This window comes from Rhineura floridana, chromosome 3 (assembly GCF_030035675.1).
Source record: "Rhineura floridana isolate rRhiFlo1 chromosome 3, rRhiFlo1.hap2, whole genome shotgun sequence".
Classification (NCBI taxonomy): domain Eukaryota; kingdom Metazoa; phylum Chordata; class Lepidosauria; order Squamata; family Rhineuridae; genus Rhineura; species Rhineura floridana.
In genome coordinates this window covers 98,613,537-98,629,658 of record NC_084482.1, presented here as the reverse complement: position 1 = coordinate 98,629,658, position 16,122 = coordinate 98,613,537, and the positions used below count along the sequence as shown (strand labels likewise).

Genomic DNA, 16,122 nt, shown 5'->3' with positions numbered 1-16,122 from the left:
TCTGGACTAGGTGGACCTTTGGTGTGATCCAGCAGGGCTCCTCTTGTGTTCCTCACCCCTTCCTGACATTTTAGTTCGCTACAAGATATTATTCTACCATTACTATTTAATTTTTTTTTAAATACAGATACGGCTGTCTGTAATTATTTGGTATTATCTTAAGCAGTCATGATTTTTGCGTTTGCATCAGTGATGTCCTGTCACAAGCCATCATAAAGTTAACTAATCCCATAAACAGATCTGCTTTTCAAGACAAAGGAGTCAAAGGCACATGTGACAATGGGGATGAAGGAATGATTGCTGACAATGAAGCAATCCATTTTAGTCAGAAGCTGAAATAAAACAGAATTAATAGATTTTACAACTATATATTTTGATATTTGTTTTCACCACATCCTGTTTCTCTTCTTCACCTCCAATATTGCTCTCCTATAGTAGACTGATAATCTCTGTACAATTAGTAATATTACACACACAGAGATTTACAGGAGATTGCAGTCTGGTGGGCTTAAGGCTCCCATGGCTGTTTTTGTTGTTTTGACACTTATGCAATTATTTTTTAACCTAGGATCAAGGAGAGGCACTCAGCCAATGCTTGACGTGATGCATTTGAATTAATAATATGCAAATGAACTATTTCAATGTTATGTATTTAACATACTTTATAATCTAAACAGGCATTTTGGATTCATCATCTAATTTTATAATTTAAACAGGCATTTTGGATTCAACTACATCATGATGATGTAGTTAAGCCTGCTTAGTACAAGCAAACTTGTCCCTAACCTCTGCATCAGTAAGGCAGAGTCACTAGTAATACGCACTTAATGCAGACTGGAATGAGTGAGCATATCAAAATTCCCCAAGGAATGGGAAAGCCGGGGGGGGCAGGAATGATAGAATTTGAGCCCCCTTCCTATGAGCCATGAATGCTTCTTCTTGCCGTCTTAATCTGCAGGCTCCCTCTGGTGCTGCATCATTGGACTCAGACATCAACTGCCCTTGGCTGCTTGGGGAAGAGGGTAGGAGGCTACATTCCGAGCAAAAGAGTCTTGAAGGCAAAGAGGAAACATCGATTGTTTATCATCCTCATAAGAACAGAAGAATCGCCCTGTTGGAGCAGGTGAAAAGGTCCATCTAGTTTAGCATCCCGTTTCCCACAGTGGACAGCCAGATGCTCTGAGAAGCCCACAAATATGATAGGAAGGCAATAGGTCTCTCCTCTTGATGCTCAGTCCTATTTGCCACCCAGGATTCTTTCCTCCCAAGCTTCCTTTCCTTCATCCTGGAGGAAGGACAGCAGCCGCAAATTATCTGGGGCAAATGTGTTAGGAAGATAGGAGGAAGAGAATGAGGACAGATGGAAGCAGTTTATGGAGAGGAGGAGCAGCACCTCAAACTTCAAGTTACACATAATCCAGCAATTTGCATTACACTCAGTCAAGTAATCAGGAATGAATGCAGCCAGCACATCCAGAAGCCAGAGGTTCAGGGCCAACATTAATTCTTTAGTGCTCTACTAAGCCCAATGCATAAGGGAAAAGGCATTAAATTTTGATATCTTAAGGCGGCCTTTGCTAACAGAGCACTCTCTAGATATTTGGACTACAACTTCAATCAGCCCCAACCAGTGATGGCAGCTATAGTCCAAAATGGCTGTGTTGGCTGGGGCCGATGGGAGATGCAGTCCCAAACTCCTGAAGGGTTCCAGGTTGGCGAAGGCTGTCCTAAGCACCTGATAATAGCATGCATGGGCACTCAAGTGAAGTCAGTGTATTTCCAAGAAGAATTATATTGCTTTACATGTCAAAGCACTGCAGGCTTTTTTTGCACCAAATCGGAAAGTGACTTGCCTTTCATCTTTATTTATCTGATCCCCAAATCCCACAGCATCCACAATGGTCAACTTCAGGTGGACATTGCTTTCCTGCAGGTCATAAGTCCGTGGCCGTAAGCGAACTGTGTGTTCATAGTGACTGGCTTCTTCAGTCTCAAATGTCGTATTGAAGAGAGTGTTCATCAATGTTGATTTCCCAATGCCAGTTTCACCTAAGAAATTTCAGAAGGGAAAAAGGGGGCATTGTTGTTATTTTTCTACTGGAGATCTTGCGGGATTTCAAAATAAATGGATTCCAGAGAGTTGTGGCATAGCCCCTAGGGGTTAGAAGTAAATAAGCTTTTGACTTTTCTATCTTCTAATGAAAAAACCAAACCTTCAGTAAGTGCAACTCCTCAATCTCTATCTAAATGCAGATGGTGTATCCTCTCTCTCCCCCACTTCCTTTGTTTTAACAGCAAAAGGCAGTATTAATAGCATGAGGCAGTATCCTTCCTATAAACACCTCTGTTTCTGACGTTTAGTCCTCTGCACTTTTAAGCAGCCATTGGCTACAGTTGCTTTTCTAGAGCTGAAAAGAACAGCAAGATGTGAAGACCAATAAGGCAAAGGTTTTTACAATGTCAACAAGATCTTTCTCTGTAGGAAATGTTCAATATTCTAATTATGGACAAACTCCCCTTGAGAGATCAGGAATTAGTGTACAATAGTGTAATATTCAATCTAGTCCGAATATTTTATAGATGGCAGAGCACCAGAAAGCCTTGGACTGACGCTTTATGATGCAAGGATGTGTTGCAGGCAGAGTTGGCAGAGCAAATGGGAAGTGAATCAGGGACTATTTGCTCCTGGCTGTGGCTGGCAGCTACCCAGTCTTGTGAAATAGCGGAGCTCTTGTGTCAAAGAGGCAACGAAACGTGGGGTATATTTTGAAACATGAGTTAACAAAAAGCTTTGAAAGCTGGCCTTTGAAAGCTGACATTCCAAGCTGCAGAAAGTCTTCACACATTTCTTTTGATTTATTGCCTTTAAACCTTAATCTCTCCTCTTCACCCAACATGCTGGATGACCAACTATATGCCTGGTCTTCCTGTCAGAATGACTGCCCACCATATTTATTTGGTTACATTCATCTGTGTTGAATGGAGGACAGAAGAAGAGATACAAATTTCTTTGGGTCACTAAAATCAAGAGGTCATACTCTTCTTTTTATTAGGAACACATTCAAGTACCATTCTGTTACAGGCTCAGAAAAGCAGGTCTTGGAAGCTTGAATCATTTTAAAACTATTGGTTGTTCCAATATTATTATTATTATTATTAATAATAACAACAACAACAATAATAATACTCCTGGTTCCATCTCTCTATTTCAATAGCTCCCACCACAATTACCATCATTGGCTCACAATTTGTTCTAGTACAGAAGAGGAACTATGCTTATCTGGTTAAACAACAAAAAGAAAGGTGTGGTGTGAAATGCAAGGAGAAGGAGTCATATAAACAAGTAATTGATCAATAAGGTCACTGAACTACATAGACGTTTTTGTATATAGCTATAGCTCTCAAGAGAGACCTGGAGTATATTAAATCCTTTCCTGAACTATTTTGCTAAACAAAGGCCATAATTATTTTCCAGTACTTGTTAGATTGACAAATTCATGGAGGACAGGGCTATCAATGGCTACTAGCCATGATGGCTGTGCTCTGCCACCCTAGTCAGAGGCAGCATGCTTCTGAAAACCAGTTGCCAGAAGCCTCAGGAGGGGAGAGTGTTCTTGCACTCGGGTCCTGCTTGCGGGTTTTCCCCAGGCACCTGGTTGGCCACTGTGAGAACAGGATGCTGGACTAGATGGGCCACTGGCCTGATCCAGCAGGCTCTTCTTATGTTCTTAAGGCATTTGTGGAATTTTTGTTTCAGCTAAATCTTCAAAACTGAAAGAATTTGGCCTTGAAAAATCACTTTCTGCAGTTCACCCTCTGGAGACAGAAGCTAGACCCTGTTCCCCCTATCGATAAAGCAAAAATCATATGCATATATATATCTTTTTAAAAAAATATCAAATGCATAAATTAACATTGCCAGCAGGAAATTATTCCAACCTGATTATAATCTAACCACCTTAACTGTAATGTTCCCTGTGAAAGTCATAAAAGATAGGATATGAATTTATCGAAATATGGAGGAGAAGGCACGTAAGCAAGCTAGTACTTTGAGGAACCACATACAGGTCCTTTGCTCATGTGAAAGATTCCAAGCCACAGTAAAAAAAAAGGGTAAACTACACAATCCTGTATTCACCGAGTTTTATCTTAACAAATGACTGAATCATGTAGAATCAGGACTTGCCATTAGAAGGGAACTGAAAATCCAGCTTTTTCAAATGACTTTTTTCAGAGTTGTCAAAGCAATGTACAAGTCATAGCCTTCATCAGAATCACGTGAAACTTAGTTATGTAGTAACGGTAAGCAAACTAAGGACTCTACTTGCTCCACAAGTAGTATATAGTCATAAAAAAATGAAGATCTGAAAAGCATTCCACATGACCTTCCCTCCCTCTCACACACACTCAACCTATGGGGTATGTGTGCGCATAATGTTCAGGTGCACCTCATTGTGACATCTAAGAGATAGAATAATTTTATGAAAGAGGCTACCACACGGAAAGTAGCTTGTGTTAGCTGACATTTCTGAAGATGTAATTTTGGAAGATGTGGTGTCAACATACTAATTTCCTGCTAGGAGATACATTTTCTGACATTTCACTTCTTCCAACTTTCTTTGGTCCCAATTAGGGTAAGATAAAAGTATGTAACTTGGGACATAACTAGACATTATGCTCAACGTAACTGAGGAGGAACCATAGGCCAGTGGTACAGAAGATGGATTGCAGGCAGAAGGTGCCAGGTTCAATCCCTATAATCTCCAGTATGATAAAAAGGTTCTGGTAGCAGATGAAGAGAAAGGTCTCTGCCTCAGAACACAATACTGGCCAAAATGGATATGTAGACTGACTTGGTATAAAACATCTTCCTATGTTCCTGACATGAGGCTGCCGCTTAAAAACTGCAGCCCTTTGTCACGTTGTTGTTCCTCCTCCATAAAGGTTAGACAACTTACCCATGTTGCGAAGTTGTTATGCTGTGATGTCATTCTAGCTTTCAGCAATCTTGGCCCAACTGGCAACCACTGATGTGGAATGGGGAAGCACCAGGCATGATGTTATCACAATATTAAGAAGGGGGGAAATTTCCAACATAATGGCTGCAGATGTAATAATACACCATGGTTTATTGTTATGCAGGTGTGCTCCCTGCTCCCTTCTAGTGGGGCTGTGAGGAGAACACAAGTTTTTGAATTCATTCTTAACTAACTGCAGTTTAGCGATATATCTGAACCTAGAGAAACTGTGCTGAGTCCTAACTATGGTTCACTAAAACAAGCTAACTTTAAACATTTGTTTATGAAGATGGCTTGTTTTAATAAAGCACAGTTAAGATTAGCCATAGGATACAGATTATCTCTGTTGTAATGTCATGCTCTCTATGAGTTCAAGTTAAAAAAAATAATCACATGGAGTTACATAGCTAAATTAAGGTCCCACAAAGCAAGTTGGGTGACATCACTCAGATGTGTGCTTCAAATTGGTTTGCTTTTTTTTCAGCCTCAGAAAAAGGGTGAATGAGGTTGAAATTCTAGAAGTAGTTTTAGCCCTGCCTCAACAGCACATCACATCCCATATTTGGGAGCTTTAACTATTGCACATCAGCCATGGTAGAAGCCTGTGATTTGAAAACACAGAACACAGGAAGCTGCCTTATACCAGGTCACATTACTTCTTCACTTAGCCTTGCAGAGCTACTGCCAGAGTAGACAATACAAGGTCTTAGGCAGAGATCTTTCACATTATGCACCCCTTTTAAACTGGAGATGCCAGGGATCGAAGCTGGGACCTTGGGTGCCTACAAAGCATATGTTCTCCCCTGGTTGTAGTAAGCTGGTTTCTTTGTGTTATGTTCAAGAGCTTTGCCTTTGCAGTAAACGCTCTACTCACCCACACAGAGGATGTTGAAGCTGAAGCCTTGTGCCACAGATTTGCTGACAAGCTGATCAGGAAGGCTGTCAAATCCAACATGGCCCCCCAAAGAAAGATGCCGTTTCTCCTCATTCTGTTAAAAGACAATGCTGTTATTTAGCAGGGGGTTTCTGAAAGGTAGTTAGCAGAAACCAGAGACTGGGGTGAAAATATAAAAGTAATAAACACACTACCATATTTTCCTTGAAGCAGAGCAGACTCCCTTGTCACAGAAGCAATCCTACAGCTGCCTACGCAGAGGTTTATTATGTTTTTATATGCCACATTCCAGACATACTGGTAATTATAGTCAAGCATCAGAAGGGGGGAGAGAGAAACTCTTCCTGATCTTAACAAGGAATCATCTTAAAGAGACAGGAGACCTAAACCATGAAGTTGTATCAAAAGGAAAACCAAAACACAATTGGATCCAGTGGCTTTCATTATGCGGGGGGGGGGGGGAGACAGACAAATTCACATGTTTTATTGATCACTTCCAATCCTTTCATTTTCTAGTCTCCTTCATCTGAATCATGTTAGGCAAGGGGAGCTTCCTTGATCCGTTTCCTTTGAATCTGCCATAAGCAGCTTTGTTCAATCACACTCTTGAAGGGAGTGAAGGTGGGGGGCGCACATTACAACAGTGAGCCAGCTCGCCTAGCCATCTGTAACTACACCAGCTTTTCTTGCTACAGCAGCATCTTGCTCTACCTTCATCTCTAGGAACTTCCATTTGTTTCTTTTCACCTCAGTAGACAGTTAGGCTGGGCAACCTTCACTGGAAGCTTATTATATTGTTACAACCCACCCTGGGACATTACGGTGAAGGGTGGGTGAGAAGTCATATAAAATAAATATTAGACCAGTCATGTACAAAATCATGGAATTGGAAGGGATCACACATCAACTAGTACTAAAGCCAGGATGGTCCACAGAGCACACTGCACCAGGTACATAGCAGAAAGGTTCCAGCTAAATACTGCCACCTCCAGTTGGATCAAGCAAGAGAATCAAGCCATGTTCTGAAAGGGAAGGACACACATGCATTCACAGTCTCAAGTGAAACTGATCTCATGTATGTGCGCGCAGTATGTGTTAAACACACACACGAAAATGCCCTCCTAACTTCAAGTCACAATCAGCTGCTGAGCCATTTGCCCCCAAATAAGATTTTGCTGAGTAGAACTTCATGCCAAACATTCTCTCTGTAGTAATGAGTGATATGCCATGGGTGTACAAATGTACCCCAATAATTTGACCAATGGGGAGAAGGGCTTTCATTGAGGTATAAAAAAAGAAGCAACTGGTACAGCCAACAAACCTCTTTTCATACATTATATTTTGCTACTGTTGGCTCACTCTCCCCCTGCTATTGCTATACAGAGAAATACATCAACTCTAATAAGATAGCATGGGCTTTAAGCACTTGCAAGAGGTGACACGAGCTCTGCTTTCATGGCCTTTTCTGGGAAGATTTTTTGGGGTCCAACTATCTTTTCTCTGAAGCCCTATATGTAATGGCATGCAACAAGGTCAAAAGCATTACACAAAAAGGAAGTGGCACGATGGCTGTTATGATTAGGGGGTCAAGTCTCCCACATACTCCCAACAGCTTGCTCTAGCCCACAGACTGCTATGTCCTGCTAATGCCCAAAACTGTATTTCTGAGACCCCATGGTTCCCAGCTGTTCAACACCACCAAGTAAATCAGGGTGGGAAATCTCAGGCCTAGGGGCCAAATGTGGCTCTCCAGGCCTCTCTAGGTGGCCCATGGGACTCTCCCCATGTCACTCTCTCTCTCCCCTTGCTCCAAATCCTGCTTGAGTATTTTTGCCCGGCTGGAATGTGCCCTTGAATCGCGATAATGCCTCTTGCTTGCCTGATGGAACACAGAGAGAGGAGTGAGTGTATGTAGAAACTAACCTAGTGTAGAAAGATAAAGCTTACATGCAATGCTCCACCCACTTTTGCCTTTGGCCCCACACACCACTGCCATGTGGCTCCTAGAAAGTTGCCCAGAATGAGGCCCTCAGTTCCCACCCCTGAAATATATCTTCACATACAATTACATTAGAAGGGTGGCCACAGGCACCACATTGGTGGTTCCAGTTGTACATATTTGAGCATCTGTCCTCTGAATCAACCCAGCAGTTACTTGTCACATTAAACATGGGGTGGCTAGCCTGTGGCCTTCCAGATGCTGTTGTACTACAACTCCCACCTGAAATCTAAAGTTACTTACAAAGTATTTGGAAGAAGAGGAACTGCCCTCATCTATTATTTTAAAAGTTGTCTATCCAAACATCATTGATGGGATCACACTTTTTTAAAACTTGAAAAGTGCCTTCTTTTTTCTAGCAGGACATCTGGGCTACTAACCATCATGTAAAATGTTCAATAGGTAAGGCTTTCCCCACTCCAGTCACTGAATCTCTTGCTGAGAAAGGATTTAACTATTATATATATATGTTTCTCATGCTGCTGCTAAAGGCACATGAATCAAGCTGTGGGGGTGGGGGAGAGGAGAAATGGCAATTCTAATAACCCATATAAATGCATCTATCAAATATGGCAGGCTTAAGTGAGAGTAGGAAATGCACAAATATCTATGCTTCTGGATCAAGTTTCTCAGTTCCCACCTGCATAAATTCTGTCTTGATGTTCCACCAGGCAGAGCAGTCTACAGAAGCTAAGTGTTTATGAAAACCTTCGTTGGCTGCCAATTTTAAAATTTATTCCACTGGAGGACTTGAAACCTTGAGACTTCTCTCCAAGATTACTAAACAAAAGATGAATTTGTTCAACTTAAGAGCAACTCAAGCATTTTCAATGTCCTCTTTCAAAAGACTAAACACACACTCCCTTATTTTTAAAAGAAAAGAAAGGAAACACCAAAAACAGCTTTCTTGGTTATGACAGAACTCTGCTATTCAAGCTCTCTTTGAAATGATCTCATCATTTTTTACTGAGCATATCGACAGACATTTGTGCTCTCCCCCCCTTCCCACAAATGAAGAGCAGCACAAAGAGTCTCCACACAGGACTGCCAGATAGGAAAATAATCAGACCACAATAGTTTATTCCACTCTTACCACCGTCATTTTAAAAACTCATCAACACCTATTGTGCTTGCCAGGGGAAACTGAAGCTATTACAGTCAAAACTGAATCTTTTGTACGCTGCTGTCCCTGTAAATTGCTTTGAGATTCCTTGTTCGCTTGACACAGTATGCCAAACTATGGTATAGATTAGCGTGCCACCCAAACTGGGACTTGCCAACTAGGACTGTAGCTAGGGCTCAGCCTAGCACGGTGCAGCAGTAAAAAGGGTAGGGGAGAGCCAAGCAACTGGAAGTTCCTCTGTAGGAGCCAGCACTGTCACATGATTTCCCTAAGCTATAGTTTGGCTTAATGGTGTCATGGGAACCAGGCCATTCCGAAGCCATACGTAAACTGAATTTTATTTATTGACTTAAGGTGTTTTGGATTTATTGATTTTATATACTGCCCTTCACTCAAAGGCCACAGGGTGGTTTACAGCATAATAAACAACGCATTTACATAATATAATATTTATAATACTCAACAGTTAAAAACAGTTATATCAACACATAATAAACAGTCACATTCAGTTATTCATAAATTTAATTTCATAGCCCTGAGCTCCTTGGGAGGAAAGGCAGGATACTAATTAAAATAAATAAATTTCAGTCACTGATGGTCCCATCCCATAATCTGCCAGAAAAGGTCGGTCAAAGAAAAGAGAGCTCTGCGAGGGGAATAGGAGTCTCCAGAACTCTCAGCACTGTTAACAAACTGCAGTTTCCAGGATTCTTTGGGGGAAGCCATGACTGTTTAAAGTAGAATGATACTGCTTTAAGTGTACAGTGAAGATAGGACCTAAACCAGAGGTGGCTAACCTGTGGCCTTCTAGATATTGTTGGACTCCAACTCCCATCATCCCTGACCACTGGCCATAGTGCCTGAGAGATGAAGTCCAACATATGGTTAGCCACCCTGGACTAAACAAATCATCAACCTCACAAAACCTAAGCAATCACCACCTATAGCTGCACCACAGGTAAGTTGAAGTTATCAGGTTCAGGAAACTCTGATTTAAGATGAAACATTGGGATGAAGGCCAAAAATGTGTGTGTTCCTCAGTTTACCAAAGTTTTAATTCTTTTCAGACCTCACTTTTTTCAATCTACAGAATGAACTTAGAAACAGGACAATTCTCTTCAAGGCTCACATTCAAGTGAACATCATTCACACAGTTGGGGATGGGGAGCAGTGCTGCACCTGGTGACCAAGACCTCCACAAGACAGGTGCTCGATGAGCATGAGAGGCATCTCTTTGTGCATAACAACATGAGAGGGGGATCCTGGGCCAATCATCACTTTATACAGAGGAGCTCTCTGCATGCACATTCTCATACACATAAGGCCCTTTCTCACATTCAGCAAAAGCTTGGAAGTAGGGCCAGCATGCTTCGGTTCAGTAAAAATATGTTCACAAAAGTTACTTGTCAAAAAAAGATTGCATAGACAGCCTCCTGGCCCACATACCTATGGTAACACCAAACTTTAAATGCATGTAAGCATTTAATGGACACTTTTAAAAAATATTTCAGGAACAGTGATGGGGTGTGGAGGGGAGCAGGATAGGATACTATGCAAGGAGGAAATGTCTAATCGTTACCCCAGCCACCCTGATGTAAACCACACACCCAACATTTGCTATTGGTGCCATTGGAAGTTTCCTTTCCAGGGTCAACCTCAGCTGCTGCTTCTGTTTAGGGGGGAGGCAAGGAGATTTTTAGCAGGACTGCCAAATACAGGAAAAGCATTAAGCTCTCTTTCCTGTGTGCCACAGTCCCAGCTTTGCTCTCCTCCAGCAACTATGCTGATACAGACTATAGACATTTATTGCTGTTGTCATTTTATATCCTTATTGTAATTCTGCAATAATAATTGATGTGCTGTTTTATGATGCTTTTATTCATTATAGGTTGTTAACCCCCTTGTGCTCCAGAATGGAAGGAGGGCAGGATATAAAAAAGCTAAAAAATATTCAAAGAACTGTTTTTAAGAAATGCATATTAAATGCTGACAACATGTAGCGCAGTTATACAGCATCTGCTTTGTATGCAGAAGTTTCCAGGTTCAATCCCTGGCATCTCCAGAGAGCGCTGGGAAAGATTCCCTGCCCAAAACCATGGAGAGCAGCTGCCAGTCAGCGTAGACAATACTGAGCTAGAAGGACCACTGGCCTGATTCTGCACAAGACAGCTTCCTAAGACCCTATTTTGTCCCTTAACTCATTTGTGCCAGAGGTGAGGAGAAAAGAACCAGCTCTTTCCCAGCTTACGTCTGGTCATCTAGGGTCTGGTCTTCTTCACCTCAAGAAGAGAGGTGCGTGACTTTTTACAAGCCTGCTTTTCCTATCAAAAATGTTAACTACATACCATCAAATCATTTCAAGTGACAAACCATATTGTAAATGAAAATTACCTAGGGGTGAGACATTCCTCAAGCTCACTTTCTTTAAAACATAAATGAAATGGATACATAAACAGAAAACCAAAACCTTTGAGGGCTGTGTCGTTGCCGCTGACTGGAAAGGAAGTAAACAAGGTTTTGCCAGAGAGCTATGATTAGACTATGAATGCCCTGAAAGACCAGAGACATGTTTCTAGGCAACAGCCAGCATCAGCATTATGAGTTTAAAAGAAAGCTCTGTCGTAGTTTTGTGACATGGCTTGCCTAAGACAATCCAAAAAGGAAACATGAAAAGATAATGTGTGTCTTGGGAACCATTAAACCCCACCACCACCACTTCTAATGTGCTCACAATTGCTTCTGAGTAGCAGCCAAAAAGTAGACTGCATCATACAGTCCATTTCTCAAAAATTAATATCATAAAAATATCATAAAAACTAAAGAAATTGTCAACGGAGGGCATTCCGCTGTGGGTTTCCATCAGATTCAGATCCAACAATTGAAGCAAAAAGAACTGAATGATCAGGTGTCAATGAAGGGTTCCAGCAATCCACATGCAAAAATAGACTTATTCAGCTGGATGAGCACCTGCACTTGAAGGGACTATTCACATCTGGTGATAGATGAGGGTAACACTGCTTGAAATCTCTTTTCTGCCATGAACAATCTTCCACTGTACTGCCACTTCAGTGAACTGGGGCACTAACCTTGGTAGTTTAAAGTCACTAGCATAGTACTATACATGTCAGCAGGGCTGTGGAGTCAGTATGTCAAACCTTCGACTCTGACTTCGACTCTGACGCCTCTATTTTCCTACTGTCCGACTCCAACTCTGACTCCTTCATAAATGTCAAATGTATATTAATGTATTAATATTAATAAATTAATATTAATATTAATATTAAAACATTAATTTTATTTTGAAGTCGGAGTCAGTACATTTCTTCCGACTCTGACTCCACCCAAAATTGCTTCCGACTCTGACTCCACGACTCCGACTCCACAGCCCTGCATGTCAAAAAGGCTTATTTTATAATTTGCAACAGAAACTGGCCTACTGGAGACTTGCAACAGAAATGGAATCAAGTAAGCATCTATAAAAATCACACTGTAAGCACTGAGGATGCATCTCTTCAAACCTTCATTGTCCAAATAAGATGCATAGATGACTGCTGCACCAATCTCAGTCTGCCCTCCCCTGCCAGCTCACACCTGCCTTTTTACTTATAACCAGTTGAGGAGATGGCCTGGGCTGTCAGCTGCATCCTTTTCCTTAGTGCTACCCTTGAACTCAGCTGGGAGAAGAATGAAGACAAACCTAAAATTAGTTGGCTCCGGCTCCACCTACTGTTCCTGCTTTCCACCCCACCAGAGTCAATGGGCATTAGCCACCACTGAGTAACTGGCAATAACACAATCATCTTAGCATTGCTGAGTGAAGTACCAATACAATTAGAGCATAATGTGTATTTTTCTCTAGACTATATTCAAATGAGATTTCAACATGCTGTAGTTCTGCCTTCTGCTGCTTAGGGGGCATTTCCTCTAAATTGTTGTCTTCATGCGGTCTTGGGATAGCCCTAGGATGAGGACTGCAGAGGAGGTTGCCTAGGAGAGCAAGTCATTTTTTGGTGTTAGCAGCTACAGGTACAAAACAGAAGCTATTTCTTGACTTGGGCAATGCTCTAAAAATATTTATTTATCAAACAACATTTATACACCACTTGAGTGTAATAAAACCTCAATGCAGTTTGCAAAACAAATAAACAAAAAAACTGAGCTCCGCTCCTGCCCTGGTGAAGCAGTAAGAATGAGGGAAAGAACAGAAAAGGAAAAAACACAACAGGAGAGGTTTGAGTAAAGCTGGTATGGAGGGACACTGAGAGGAAAAAGAATGATAGTTTTAAAACAATGAGCGAGCTTTGAGAAGAGACCGAAGGGAAAAACGCTGAGGGATTTTTGTTTTTTAAGTTTTAAGTCGAAATAGCAGAGAGGGCTACAGCACAGAAGCTAACACAAGTGCAATACAGCCGCTCCCTTCTCACTGTACTCATACCTCTCCCATTGTGTAAAAAGACACATTTTTCTTTCAGTGTCCCCCTTCTCACTCTATTCAAACATCTCCCATTGTTTAAAACAGGTGCATGTGTACACACGGACTGCAGAATAGGAGGAATAAGGAGGAATGAAAATAGGGGTGATATGTGTGCAAGGGGGACTGGAGGAGGGAAGAGAAGGGGTTAAAAGGGAGTGAAGACAAAAAAGAGGGATGCAAAGGGGTTTGCAAAAAAGGAGGAAGGTGATGGCATGGGAATGGGGTAAAGGTGAAAATGAGGGTACAAAATGGGCGGCAGATAGGATGGGATGTTGACTTCAACAGTTCTTATTAGCTGCAATGTACAGGAGAAGGAAGAAGCAGGAGGCTACCAAGGGGGTGCTCTGTGTTGAATCGGTGGATGTAGAAAAGCAGGGGAGGAGAAGGCACGGACATGTGGGTGAAGGTGAAAATGACACAAAGTGGGGTTACAAAATAGAAAAGAAATGGCTTCAGAAATGGGATTGGAGAGGTGAAAAGGGAGGTTAGAACTTGCATGGCGTGGGAAGGGAAAGCCCTAAAGGGTTAACTTGGGGGGGCATGACAGAAGTTAGCAAGCAGACCAAGCAAGGGTTCTGTCCCTAGTATTTAAAATATTTGTTCACTGCCTTTCATTTAGAAGTTTCCAGGGTACTATACAAAAGTGTAAATAAAAACTAACTCACACCCAACATATACATACAATTTAAAAACCAATAAACCAATATAAAACACAAGACTTGGAGTAAAGGGAGTAAACCAGAACAAAAATAATCTAAACTCTAATCTAAAATACTAAAATGCCTAGGCAAAGTGGAAGGCCTTCACCTGGTGCTGAAAAGCTTGTAATGTCAGCCAAACGTAACCAGAATTGGTTGTCTGTATTGATGTTTTACCTGACTTTTTATATTTTTTAAAAATTTTATTTTATTAGGTTTATCATTTTATCATTGTATTGGAATTATTTATTGATTCCAGTGATTTATTCGTTGCATTTCATGGCCAAGATCTCACACACCAACATACAGAAAGAGAGAAATAAAATAATAGACCCACAAGCAGAGTATAAAGCAGTGGATACAAACAAAATACTTGGGAAAAAATCATTGTTAGCCTTGAGCACCATTTGGAGGAAAGGTGGAATACACATGTAACAAATAAATAGCAAAAACAAACTTTGTACATCTTGTTCAGAAAAAAAAATTATACAATATACCCAAAACACTGCAGCAGAAGAATTAATCACGGAAGACTTGGAAATGAAAAGTATTTGATATACTGCAAGGAACTAAGCCAAATTTTGAGGGGGGCCCCCGTCTGAATCTCTGTTAAGGCTAAAATCTACAAACCAGCAGACTGACCTTTTCTTTATTATACAGCCACAAGACCCATAGTCCCAAACTCATAAACACTTCCCTAACAACCATCTAAATTTTTATGGTGATACACAAAACAGTGGGAGGCATATGTTACCAAATTATTCCAAGCTACACAGGAAGTTGATTGAACTGTGAAAGACCAACCCAAATTGTGTTTGCATTTTGACCAATTTGTAGGGCAGTACAGTATCTTAGAGAGGAGGTCAGGTCTCCTGCTCCCCTGGTGCATTCACTATAGCTGCCCAATTTCCCTGCTTTTTCAAGTTTGATAGAAGTATCTGTTGGCTATAGGTACATTCTTAAACCGCAAGGTTTTTTGCCTTTTAGTGAATAACTACTTTAGATCTTCTGCCTCAGCAAGACCATACCAATCTAATTAGTTTGTTGACTGTGCTCTCTCCAGCCTTTTACACACCACCCAATAAAAATCTATTATACTGAATTAGGAAGGCCATCACTGTCATTTAAGTGTCCTTCACTTTGACCTCCAAGTGGGTCTTTAATTGTAAGAAGGTATGCCAGAGAGTGTAAGCAAGCTACCTAGTAAAGCTTTATTCCCTGCACATAGGATGTTGCCTTATGCCCATGTAGCTCAGTACTGTCAACAATGACTGGCAGTTGGTCACCAGGGTTTCAGACAGGAGTCTTTCCCAGCCAAACCTGTAAGTAAGCAAGTTTATTTTATATCCCGCCCTTCCTCTCAGTAGGAGCCCAGAATAAAACACTATATAACATCATAAAAACATAGGGCAGGGTATCGCCAACATGTCACCCTGCTGCTGAAAGAATTACACTGGCTATCTATTAGCTACCAGGCTAAGTTCAAGGTTCTAGTTTGAGTGTACAAAACCCTATAAAGCTTGGGACTAGGATACGTGAAAGATTGTCTTACCCCTTGTATACTCAGTCAATCACCGCGCCCTGCAGGTGAGGGCCTCCTGCAGATACCATCTTATCAGGAGGTCCACTCTGCACAATATAGGAAGTGGACCTATAGTGCAGTGGCACCTACCCTTTGGAATTCCCTCCCCTTAACTATTAGATAGGCGCCATCTCTGTTATTTTTTTGACACCTACTGAAGACCTTCCTCTTTCAACAAACCTTTTAAATAGAGACCTTATCCCAGTCTGCTTCTGTGTAGGATTTGCTTTTTAATGTTTTTAAACCTTTTTTGTTTTTTAAAAAAGATGTTTTAAAGCTTTTGTTCCCTAATGTTTTTAAATATGTTTTGTTTTAATATGTTTTTAAATATGT

The 16,122-nt window shown here is 41.2% G+C and overlaps 1 protein-coding gene across 5 annotated transcripts in view; it reads right to left on the bottom strand.

Moving 5' to 3' along the window:
- SEPTIN8 (septin 8) overlaps window positions 1–16,122 on the bottom strand; it is a 67,808-nt gene that overhangs the window by 28,925 nt on the left and 22,761 nt on the right. For 4 of the 5 annotated variants that reach the window (XM_061617044.1, XM_061617045.1, XM_061617048.1 and 1 more), the window contains exons 2-3: window positions 5,893–6,007; window positions 1,854–2,049 (exon numbers count right to left, since the gene is read on the bottom strand). In XM_061617044.1, the coding sequence (XP_061473028.1) occupies window positions 1,854–2,049; window positions 5,893–6,007 (311 nt within the window). Of the gene's footprint in view, window positions 1–1,853; window positions 2,050–5,892; window positions 6,008–6,107; window positions 6,127–16,122 lie in introns of those variants that run through there. The other variant, XM_061617046.1, reaches the window with a different exon arrangement.